The sequence below is a fragment of the Portunus trituberculatus genome, chromosome 43, assembly GCF_017591435.1.
Source record: "Portunus trituberculatus isolate SZX2019 chromosome 43, ASM1759143v1, whole genome shotgun sequence".
NCBI lineage: Eukaryota > Metazoa > Arthropoda > Malacostraca > Decapoda > Portunidae > Portunus > Portunus trituberculatus.
In genome coordinates, this window is record NC_059297.1 from 26,666,140 (window position 1) to 26,678,639 (window position 12,500).

General features: G+C 41.1%; 1 protein-coding gene across 1 annotated transcript in view; it reads right to left on the bottom strand.

Moving 5' to 3' along the window:
• LOC123518025 overlaps nucleotides 1-12,500 on the bottom strand; it is an 18,950-nt gene that overhangs the window by 2,212 nt on the left and 4,238 nt on the right. Inside the window, exons 5-17 of the mRNA XM_045278527.1 lie at nucleotides 11,026-11,242; nucleotides 10,363-10,485; nucleotides 8,769-8,905; nucleotides 8,110-8,236; nucleotides 7,242-7,334; nucleotides 6,246-6,371; nucleotides 5,329-5,437; nucleotides 4,583-4,814; nucleotides 3,316-3,468; nucleotides 2,807-2,910; nucleotides 1,767-1,982; nucleotides 1,137-1,367; nucleotides 819-981 (exon numbers count right to left, since the gene is read on the bottom strand). Of these exons, the coding sequence (XP_045134462.1) occupies nucleotides 819-981; nucleotides 1,137-1,367; nucleotides 1,767-1,982; nucleotides 2,807-2,910; nucleotides 3,316-3,468; nucleotides 4,583-4,814; nucleotides 5,329-5,437; nucleotides 6,246-6,371; nucleotides 7,242-7,334; nucleotides 8,110-8,236; nucleotides 8,769-8,905; nucleotides 10,363-10,485; nucleotides 11,026-11,242 (2,031 nt within the window). The remainder of the gene's footprint in view (nucleotides 1-818; nucleotides 982-1,136; nucleotides 1,368-1,766; nucleotides 1,983-2,806; nucleotides 2,911-3,315; nucleotides 3,469-4,582; nucleotides 4,815-5,328; nucleotides 5,438-6,245; nucleotides 6,372-7,241; nucleotides 7,335-8,109; nucleotides 8,237-8,768; nucleotides 8,906-10,362; nucleotides 10,486-11,025; nucleotides 11,243-12,500) is intronic.

The window sequence follows — 12,500 nt, forward strand, 5'->3', positions numbered from 1 at the left end:
TCTTAGGATGATGATTGCTAAAACCTTTTAACCTCTACGAACATCTCCCGCCCTGGAAAGAGTAGAGGAAGAGTATTTCATGACGCAGCCTCGTATTGAAAGTAAAGCCTTAGGAGGTGGAAATCCCTTTACCAAAAGGAGAAAAGAAATTTCCACTATGAAAATTGTGCAGAGCGAAAAAAAAGATTGCATATTCTTCCTTTTAGTAGGAGTGTCTAAAACAAAGTGTCGTTATACAAAACTCAATGCTTTCTGTTTTGTATGGATGCAAAAGTAAAGCTAAATCCATTGACTGAAATATCAGTTAAAAAAAAAAAAGATTAGACAAGGCATCTGAATTAAAAAAATAATAGAACATGATATTGCGAAAGACTATTCATTGGTAACACTTATTGAAAAGAAACAGCATATCAACAATATTATTTGCGTCTGAAATATTACATTATATCTAATCAAACTACAGATAACTGAAAATTCAGTATATAGAGCTATTTTACAGCGTCCAACATACACAGCACACACTGCCTTAAGAGGAGATATTGGAATATCTTCCTGTTATGCCAGAAACATGAACATAAAATGCTATTTGTGTAAAGAAAATATAAATGAATTAATAAAAAGTATGTTTATAAAAGAAAAGAAAAGACAACGAATGATATGAAGTTCCCTGTTGCATTAAAATATAAAGAGATAAAAACAAAGAAGAAAGAAGAGAAAAAAAGACAAAAAAATTTATGGGGTCCCCTCTTACATTTAAACAGACAAAGATATAAAAAGAAAGAAGACGGAAGAGAAGAGAAAAGACACAACACACTCACCGTCCAAGAGTTGAGAACCTGGAAGATCGGATAGAAGTCCAGTGAAGAGCGACTGAGGCGAATGTAGCAGAAGAAGCCGAAGATCCAGGTTATGCTAAAGAAGAGCATGAGAAAGGCGGCGCCGTTGCAGAAGGAGCCGTAGTCATCGATGAGGTTGTCCTTCCTGGGGCAGAGAGACGGTGGCAAGGTGAGTGAGTGTATATGTGAGTATGCTATAGCTGTGGCAGGAAAGATCAGCAGTGTGTATTGTATTTATGGTTTGTGATGATGTGTTTTCTATTTTGACACACACACACACACACACATACACACACATACCTCAGAGCAGTAGTGGCCATGTTACACAGCACGACACAGGCACAGAAGCAGGCCACCGCGACAAACAGGAGTTGGAAGCCGAAGAAGACAAACTTGGGTGGGTTTTCCCAGGAAATAAAGCAGCGGGGGTCTTCACCAAGGTCCAGCATGAAGAGCAGGTAGTTGAGACCCACGGAGATAAACGGCAGGCCCCAGGAGATTGGTAGGTAACACTTAAGTCTGCCGCGATCACTCCTGCAAGTCAATGGAAGGTTGGAGTGGTGCTGCCTGTATGGGATTTGTTATTTTGTTGCTCTGTTGATTGGGTTTAAGTAAATGTTGTTTGGATTTCTGTCTTTTGTGTTGGTTAATTGTAGTCAGTAAATAAATCAGTCAGTTAATCAGTCAATCAGTCAGTCAATTAGTCTCGTTCGCTCCTCTCTCTCTCTCTCTCTCTCTCTCTCTCTCTCTCTCTCTTACACACACACGCACACACTCAAACTTACCACAAGGAATACAAAGAAAAAGACAAAACTAACACACGACACAACCATTCCCCAACACGGCATGGTAGGTTGGGTTAGGCTAGGGGAGGCAACACACACACACACACACACACACACACACACACACACACACACACACACACACTGACCCGAAGTGATGGCATTGAAGGCGGCGTGTCCCAGCAAGAGGATCCACGCGCCGGCAGCTTGGTAGAACAGCTGAATGATGGTGCCGATCGCCGTGCACCAGTGACGGTCATCTCGCACTGCCTCCAAGTCACTCACCACCATCGCCACCGCCCCCACTAGCACCGCCACCGCCAGATTCAGCCCCATCAGGTGGAACTGGTCCTTGAGGTCGCTGTTGGAGGGATGGATGGGATAAGAGTAGTAGTAGTAGTAGTAGTAGTAGTAGTAGTAGTAGTAGTAGTAATAATAATAATGATAATAATAATAATAATAATAATAATAACCACAAAAATCCAGGTAAAGTGATATGAATGTTTAAGTAACGGCGATAGGTATATATAGGTATGTGGAAGCGTGCTTTAAGAACATAAAAAAAGGAAGCTGCAAGAGGCCGCCACGCCTATACGAGGCAATCCCAGTGTGCTTAAGCTCCCTAATTCTATCTATCTTCCCCATCCATGAATTTATCTAACCTTCTTTTAAAGCTCCCTATTGACCACTGAAGAGCTTCCACACATTAGCAGCGCAGGCAATTTTATTCATAGTGGTACCCATGTTAGGGCCCATATCACCACCTAAGCGCATCTTTGGTGCAAGATAATTACATCTCCACCTAGAGCCTGGGTACCATGGTGACATGTAGGTAACTTTAAACCACTCGATAAATGACAAAGTATGAGTGCACTGAGTAATGTTGCTGCCTTTTTTTTTTTTTTTATCTGTTCTAACCACGTACCAAAACACTTCCTACTCACCCTGTTCTCACCACAGCAACTATAACTGTATTCTGAAATCCTTCCACTTCTTTCGAAAAGTTTTAGTCGAAGGTACACGAATCTTTAGGGATGTTTTTGCAATTCTAGTGATAGTGAACAACACATTTACATTGACAATAGAATAAACTGTCATGAGAGCCCAGCTAATCATCTCTGTGGACTCTGAAAATAGTCGTGGTGAGAGAGCGAGACCAAGGTGTTTCTGAGGACATTGCCTTACCGCGACACAGCCACCACGATGATGTAGATGATGATGAGCAGAATGGAGAGTGTGTACCCGACGTAGCGCAGCACTAGAAGCCACAGGTGTTCGTCGGGCACCACCTGAAGGCATGGAAGGAAAGGTAACAGAGATGAATAGATAAAGAAGTAGATGTGAGTGAATTAAGTGAATAAGTCGATAGGTAATTCAGTAGAAAATGGTTGAATGAATAGGTAGAAAATGAATGTAGAGATAAATTAATACAAGTAAAGGTTTAGATTAAAATTCCTATTTAATATGAACTACGAAACTACAGAGAGAGAGAGAGAGAGAGAGAGAGAGAGAGAGAGAGAGAGAGAGAGAGAGAGAGAGAGAGAGAGAGAGAGAAAGTAAAAAAATAAAAAAAACACTCAGATACACCAATCAAACAAATAAAAACCAAGAAACGAACAGAAATATTAAAAAAAAAAAAAACACAAAATGACCTCCAACTACCCCCGTGCCACTTCTCGCCTCTCCCTCCTCACCCTGGGCTCAATCAGTTCGTTCAGCACCACGAAACTCCCGAAGCGCGCGCAGGCACACTTGGTATAGCTGTCTGTGTTCTCCATCACCATGCAGTCTGTACCGTCCCACTGCCTCATGTCGGCATCCCACCACGCGCAGTGCTGGCTCAACACCTGCAGGGGGGAAGACAAAAGGGAGGGTGTCACACGAGAGAGAGAGAGAGAGAGAGAGAGAGAGAGAGAGAGAGAGAGAGAGAGAGAGAGAGAGAGAGAGAGAGACGAGTAAAGAAAGGATGAAGTTAGAACGTGAGATATTACTGACTGAATGAATAAAGAAAAGAAAGAAAGTAGACATGTGAAGAAAAATAAGTTTAAATCCATGCCTTATTCTAACCTAAAGGAAAAGGAAAGTACTAAATCAAGAGCAATATAAGGAAGTCATCAGATCTACACGTGGCGATCTCTATATGCGAAACACACCCTCTTAATTCCACCTACCAGCCTCATCCAAAGAAATAAATGTCTGCATCGCGGAAGAAAGAAGAGAAATGCAAATTAGAAGGGGCCGCCGTGGTACAGTGGAACCATGCGTGCTTTGGGATCCTAGAGGTCTCCAAGCGCATGGGTTCGAATCCTGTCCACGGTCTGAGTGTAGGTTGGGCTTCCTCACTCGGGGCAACGGTTTCCTAGCGGGTGGGCTTTGAGATAGGAGGTACCCTAAAAAGTATCCCCTTTAGCCCATAAATTCCCGTGAAAAGCCCACATGGTATAAAAGGAAAATAATTATGCAGAGAGAGAGAGAGAGAGAGAGAGAAATGTTTGAGCAGACGAAGAAAGACTGATAAGTATACTCTAATAAACCGTTTTTTTTTTTTTTTTTTATTTATCTATTCATTCTTTTGTTATTCTCTTTTCTGATATTCCATTACACTTTATAACAATGTGTGTGTGTGTGTGTGTGTGTGTGTGTGTGTGTGTGTGTGTGTGTGTGTGTGTGTGTGTGTGTGTGTGTGTTTGCATTCTGTGTTATTATATATATTTTTTTCGTTTAATTCATCTTAAAAATAAACCATTACACACACACACACACACACACACACACACTCTCTCTCTCTCTCTCTCTCTCTCTCTCTCTCTCTCTCTCTCTCTCTCTCTCTCTCTCTCTCTCTCTCTCTCTCTCTCTCTCTCTCTCTCTCTCTCTCTCTCTCTCTCTCTCTCTCTCTCTCTCTCTCTCTCTCTCTCTCTCTCTCTCTCTCTCTCTCTCTCTCTCTCTCTCTCTCTCTCTCACCCTCTTAACAGGCGCCTCCTCGTGGAAGGACAACTTCCTGCTTTGGTGAAAATGAGTCATAAGATCAAAGAGCTTCAATCTGAGAGGCGTTTGGTGCAAATCTTTCGGGTCTGGTTTGCAATGCGGAGCCCTCTTGTCCACCTTGCCCTCCTTATTCAACACTGGGTCTGGGGTCATCTTCACTGATAATACCATGCTGTTCAATTCGTGGGGCAGGTACGAGTCCATGGCCCTAAGGAGATATCTATAGTTACGAGTCACGCAGAGAGTGAGGGAGGGAGAGATGAAAGGATTGAGGGGCGTTACTGTATGTTGTGTGTTTAAATTGGTGTAATGTAAATGTGAGTTTGCAAATCTCATGTGGAGAGTAGCTAGTTTATTTTCAATTGCTAAAATAGGAAGGTAACACACACGGATGGAAAGGATAGGTAGGTAGATAGGTAGGTACAGATAAGCAGTCAAACGAATAGATAAATGGATAGATAGATAGAGAGGTAGAGAGAGCCAGATAGGTAATAAGATAGATGGATAGATAATTACAGGCACAGAAATAGTTAGATAAGTAGACAAACATATAGATATTTAGAGGAATGGAGATAAATAAGTAGACAGATAGATAGATAGATAGATAGAGATTGTGTGTGTGTGTGTGTGTGTGTGTGTGTGTGTGTGTGTGTGTGTGTGTGTGTGTGTGTGTGTGTGTGTGTGTGTGTGTGTGTGTGTGTGAGTAGTAATAGTTAACTCACCCGCCGACCGCCCAGGTCTGAGAGAATTTATGCACGTTCCGGGAAGATGTAATCACTACATTCGTGATCCGGTTCTCACATTTGGGGTTAGTAACCACCGCGGAGGGCACTGCAGAGAGAGAGAGAGAGAGAGAGAGAGAGAGAGAGAGGTGAGATAGCAATAAGATATCAATTAACCTAAACATGATGGCTGCTAAACATAACAGAAAAAAAAAATTGTTTGTGTGAGACTGACTGGGATAGATTACTTATCGTTTCAAGGAGAGAATTGAAAGAAATATATAAAAAAAAATATATAAACAATGTCTGAATACAAATTAAATTTATTCACACAAAAATCAATATATAGATTGTAAAAAAGAGAATTGACATAATACACAAGTCAAGCAGAATGTTTTTGCTCATAATCTGTTTATAACTAATTGCTCCTGTCTTTTTGAAGTAGGAGAAACACAGGGAGATGCTCACAATGACTGGAAACTGGGGATTGATCTGTATAAGAATATAAGAAGATTCTGGAAGAGCAGTTGAGAAATATTGCACTTAATGAACCAAAACAACTAAACAGATTAAAGAACACGAGAGATTAATGTACAGAGGAAGACGAGAGTCCAAAAGAAGAGAGTTGAGCAGATGAAGTCCAAGGCAGCTAAAGAACCAAAACAACTGAAGAACACGGGACATTAATATCCGTAAATAGGAAGACGATGCAAAAAGGAGAGTTGACATGCACACAACAACTCCTTAACTTGCAACAAAAATCAGAACTATTTACGTATATGAAACTGAAGAACAGGGAAAGAATATGTACATAGAATGACAGGTTAACACAAAAACACGATGAAAGCTTCTGGATTTATGAGATTTTTTATATATATTTTAAAAAAAATTTCTCAACATTCCCTTCTAATTCTCACCTGCTGCCCTGTTGCATGTGTTGTTCCAGGATGGCTTCTCGCTCATTATTTCACAGTTCGGTGCCACTACGAACCCGTTCTTGGTCGTGTGCAGCGCTGATTGAGGACCCTTGAACACGTACACGACTGAGGAGAGAGGGAAGGACGGAAGGAGAGATGAAAAGTATGATGAGAATTAATGTATGTTGAGTGTTTATATCTATGCTTCTTACTTGTGCCTCTGTTTGTGTCTGTCTTCATCTTTGCCTTTGTTTGTCTGCTTGCATCTCTGTCTCTATTAAACATTAGTGTTAGTAAATTCCCACACCTATTCCCAGCGTCCCATCTCTCTCTCTCTCCTACTCACTTTACAAATGTGTTTTAGCTTTTTTTTCTTTTAACACGAGGAAGGAGACACGACACACGACACACACACACACACACACACACACACACACACACACACACACACAGGCACGCAGGCACGCACCCACCCACAAAGTTTGGATTACTAATATAATTACTATTATCATTACTATTATTATTATTCATTATCACCATCATTATAATTATCATTACAATAATACTAACAACAATGAAAATATTGATAAAAAATAATAATTGTTATTATTTATCATTATTATAACTAGTAGTAGTAGTAGTAGTAGTGGTACTAGTAATAGTAGTAGTAGTAGTAGTAGTAGTAGTAGTAGTAGTAGTAGTAGTAATAGTAGTAGTAGAAGAAGTAGTAGTAGTAGTAGTATCATTAGTAGTAACGACGACTAAAGTAATTTATAAACCTTGTCGCGTCTTTCTAACTAGTTTCTTCTCAATCTGTCGTTCTATCATTCCCAGACTGTTGAAATAGAATGGCTCTCACTGGCCAACCATCCCTATTATTACCATTACCCTCACCTTCACCATCACGCTCCCACTCAAGTTTCTATCAGCCTTAATTTCATCTGCTAATCTTCTACAGTTGTCTGGCTGCTTAACACTGTGTAGCTAGCCACTTACTCAGGTTTTCTGTCTCCTTAACGAGTGAAAACATCTCCGTTCTGTTCCCGAAGTCTGTGTTTTGCATCACCCTCATAGTCCAGTTGGCCAAGTCTGCAAGAATAAAGGAGAACGTTCAGATTACAGCCATTGTTCACTGAAGCTTTCGTCTCGCTTCCTTCATTCCTCTTCTTGTGGTTGTAGTTGTTGTTGTTGTTGTTGTAGTTATTGTAAAGAATGAAAGATGAAGATCGTGTGTTGAAAATTAATGGTGATAACGGAAGAAGAAGAAGAAGAAGAAGAAGAAGAAGAAGAAGAAGAAGAAGAAGAAGAAGAAGAAGAAGAAGAAGAAGAAGAAGAAGAAGTAGAAGAAAAGAAGAAGAAGAAGAAGAAGAAGAGGAAGAAGAGCAAGAGCATAAACAAGAAGAACAAGAACAAGAAGAACAAGAAGAACATGAAGAAGAACAAGAAGAACAAGAACAAGAACAAGAAGAACAAGAAGAAGAATAAGGAGAAAAAGAAGAACAAAAAGAACAAGAAAGAGGAGGAAGAGGAGGAGGAGGAGGAGAAGGAGAAAGAACAAGAGAAGCAGGAGGAGGAGGAGGAGGAGGAGGAGGAGGAGGAGAAAAGGAAAAGAATACAACCAAAAGAAAAGAAAGGAAGACAAAAGGAGAAAAAAAAGAAAGATAAAATAACATCACCATAAAAGAGAACAAAAACAATAAGCAAAAGAGAGAGAGAGAGAGAGAGAGAGAGAGAGAGAGAGAGAGAGAGAGAGAGAGAGAGAGAGAGAGAGAGAGAGAGAGAGAGAGAGAGAATAAACAAGAAAAAAAATCTACTCCCAAAACAACAACAACAACAACAAGACAGACAAAGAGACAAACCTTACCTTCCATGATTTGGTTAGCGTTGACTACCATCGGCGTCTCCCCATCCGCATCCTTCCCGACATTAGCTCCCGTGAGGAACTCCTTATGTTTCTGCACAAAGATGTTGCTTGTCACGTCCACCAGCGCCTGTAGTGGTGGTGGTGGTGGTGGTGGTGGAAGGAATGGAAGGTAAGTTATGACAAGGGAGATTATCTACACACACACACACACACACACACACACACACACACACACACACACACAAGCCAGAGGACCGGGGTTCGATTCCCCAGCCGGGTGGAGATATTTGGGTGTGTCTCCTTTCACGTGTAGCCCCTGTTCACCTAGCAGTGAGTAGGTACGGGATGTAAATCGAGGAGTTGTGACCTTGTTGTCCCGGTGTGTGGTGTGTGCCTGGTCTCAGACCTATCCGAAGATCGGAAATAATGAGCTCTGAGCTCGTTCCGTAGGGTAACGTCTGGCTGTCTCGTCAGAGACTGCAGCAGATCAAACAGTGAACACACACACACACACACACACACACACACACACACACACACACACACACACAGTCTTCTAGCAACACTCATTCTCATCACACTCTTACATCCAAACCTACAGTACATTGTAACCTAAAACAATAATAGTAATAACAGTAATAATAATTATAGTAACCTACCAGAGTTTTGTCAAGCCTCGTTATGTCCACGTCTTTGAGTGTGGTGCCGCTGAACTTCTTGAACAGCTTCATGACGCTTTTAAATTTCTTATAGGCGTCTGACTCAGGCTGCATGGTGGTGGTGGTGCTGCCTGAGCCTGGGTAGAGGTAGAGGTCGTGACATCAGAACGTGGATCATTTTGTGAATCGTTTCTAGAGTGCACCTTCGTTTATCTTTTAAAGACTCTACGTAACCAGGATTTATTCAGAGATGTTTTAATGTTTTTAGTGATAGAATAACAAGATTTCTACGTTTTTAATAGAAGAAATGCTCAGGAGAAGCTGGCTAATAATCTCTGTGGCTTTGAAAATAACAAAATTAGTCATAGTGAGAGAACAAAGCCGAAAAAATCCATGAGGTCTACTTGTGGCAGTCTGTCTGGAATCCTAACTATCTAAAAATATTTATATGGCATAAGAATTTTAACAAAGGAGACATGAGGAAAGTTGCTTTGATCAGTAGCCGGGTTAGAACCAGAAGTAATGGATTTAAGCTTGAGAAATTTAGATTAGGAAAGAAATGGGAAGGAACTGGTTCTCTAACAGAATGGTTGTTGAATGGAACGGACTCAGTAATCATGTTGTTAATGCTGAGTCAATAGGGAACTTTAAAAGAAGATTAGACAATTATGGATGAACACGATAGGTGGAATTGAGTAGTTTTGTTCACACAGGACTGTCACGTGTAGGCCTGACAGAATCTTGTAGTTTCCCTCATTTTCTTAAATCTTGTTTATTCTAATCTCTCGCCTTGTGTGGATAGACAGAAAATTTTGCCACTATGAAAGTAATGGTGATGGTTGTTGTGGGCAGTTCACTGCGCCATGTTCTGGGCCACGCAGATGGGATCTCACAGAGCCCTACATAAGAATCCCTGTGTTAATGGAGCTGTCAGTATCACATGGCTTGAAGTAAAGTCCAGGAGACAGTCAACACGTGTATTGTTCTTTAACCGGCTACAGGGGACAAAACAATCCTAGCTAACTCGTGTGTGCGTCATCTCCTCGGTCTGGTGCGAACCTTCTGAGGATTGTGGGTAGGTGTGGCTGCTAGATGTATGAGTGTAGAATATGTGTATTAGTATAGTGTTAAGTGTTTCCCTACCTTACTATCTAAGTAATATTCCTACAGTGGTGATGTTGGTTGTGGTTGTGGTGATAGTGAAGCGATATTGGACATCGGTGAATGATTGTAAGGTTTGCAGAGACCAGACAAACACAAAGTTTCCAGACAGTCTTCAAATTTTGATTAGTGTGATCTCACCGTACTCGATTGAGACTGGCACTACAGGAGACTTCTTTTTATTCCTTTTATTTTTGTGGCTAGGAGAGAACCAATATGATATGAAAAAGAAAATAAATAAATAACACCTGAGTCTGTGATGGTGTCAAAGTTAGTGGTGGTGGTGGTGGTGGTACGTAGTAGACGCGAAAGGTTTGCACAGACGAAACACACACAACATGTTACCTGAGTCTGTGGTGCTGGCGTCAGAGTTGGTAGTGGTGGTGGTGGTGGTGGCGGCGGTAGTGGACGCAGTAAGGGCTCCCTCAGGCACCTCCTCTGAGTAGGTGGATTGGGCCGTGATGAGCAGCCGCCGCCATCATGTCAGGGTCGCTGATGTCTGCCTCGTCCACTATGGAACTGAGGTCTTCCACACTTACTTCAGCAAAAGCTCTAACTGTACAATGAATAAAGGAATAAATGAATGGATAAATAAATAGATCAATAAATGAGTGATTTAATAACATTCAAATAACGCCCTCCACTAATACCAGAACCATATCCTCCTATACTTTCAAACTACTAATTCCTTTATTAGCTCGTCTCATCCCTCTCTCTTCTCTTCCCTCCAGTATATCCCATTCTTCCCTCCTCTCACCTGCTCCACCTCCACCACCCAATCCTAATCCCCACTACCACCAACTCCTCTTTATCTTTCACCTCTTTTCTCTTCATCATTCCTGCAACGAAATCTTTTGCGTAAGATAGATAAGAGAGAGAGAGAGAGAGAGAGAGAGAGAGAGAGAGAGAGAGAGAGAGAGAGAGAGAGAGAGAGAGAGAGAGAGAGAGAGAGAGAGAGAGAGAGAGAGAGAGAGAGAGAGAGAGAGAGAGAGAGAGAGAGAGAGAGAGAGAGAGAGAGAGAGAGAGAGAGAGAGAGAGAGAGAGAGAGACAGACACACACACACACACACACACACACACACACACACACACTTACTATGATCTCCTAGGAACAACGCAGCGTCCGTCCCCCTCAGTGCCTTGTCCCAGATAGCCAGCTCGTCCACAGCGCCGTCTAAGAAGTGGCGGTAGTCAGTGTTGGTCGCGTCACTGTGGCAGCCGAGGTGCATCAGCGGCGGAGTGAGGGCAGGCTTGGCGCCGGAATTCGGGACAGGGTACATTGTAGAGGCTTCCAGCTTGGTATCTATATACAGCTGCGGCAAATTGGAGGAGTATTTGGTGCAGTGAGTACAAAGGAAGTACAAAGGAAGTTCAAACAGCATCGGGCTTTGAGATCATTACTAGGCTTATTTGGTGACTATTCTGTTATTAGTGGGAGAGACAACTGAACAGGAGAGAGGACGTTTCAGGGAAGAGATCAAAGAGACGTTGAAAGTAATGAATAAAGACGAATAGAGATAGGATTATGTTTGAGTGAACCGCGGCTGGACCAGAGGAAAGATTGAAATGAGGTTGAAAGGGAAGAATGACGTTATAGTGACAAAGAAAAACACCAGCTGAAGAACAGAAAAGTACAGTTTGAGAAAATATAGTGAACTTGACGGATACGGAGGATGAGAGAGAGAGAGAGAGAGAGAGAGAGAGAGAGAGAGAGAGAGAGAGAGAGAGAGAGAGAGAGAGAGAGAGAGAGAGAGAGAGAGAGAGAGAGAGAGAGAGAGAGAGAGAGTCCAGCATATTTTTTCACTTAGTTTCCTTTCATTCTTTCTTTTCTTTTTCGCTCTCTTGAGGAAATATAAAGAAGAAGGGAAGAAAGACAAAAAAAAAAAAAGAAAAAGGAAGGAGTTACTGTATGTTTGGCGTCACTTACTCCATCTTTGATTTCCTCTCCATTATTCTGCTTTCTGTCTGCCAGCACTGGAATTGCAACTCGGCAGAAATCTCTATCGTATTTTATCATTTTCGTTCGTTATTAGTTTTCTACTTGACAAAATTAAACCATCAACAATTTCTTAACACATTTTCATTTATCTATTTATTTTCATTTTTTTTATTTGACACAATCAAACCCGGAACTCACTTGAAATTTCTTATCGTATTAAATTAATTCATTGCCTTTTTATGTATGACTTGCTTTTTTTTTATCATTCTTATCCTTCTTTTTCTTTTCATCACTAACTTTTATTTCAAACTCTTAGACACACAACGCTCCTATTTTGATCTTCCATATTCATTTATTGCCTTTCCATTACTCGTACCCCATTTTTTTTTCACCATCAACTTTAACTTCAAACTATTAGACACACAATCCTCCTATTTCATCTTTTATATATCTGTTTTATCACCATCTCCTCTGTCTCAAACTCTCGTCAAATTATTACACCCACAACTCTCTTATTTTGATCTTCAGTATTCATTCATTGTTTTGTATATTTAATTGACTTTTTTTCATCATTGTGTGCTTTTTTTTATATCATTAATTTTGATTTCAAACTATTAGACGCACAACTCTCC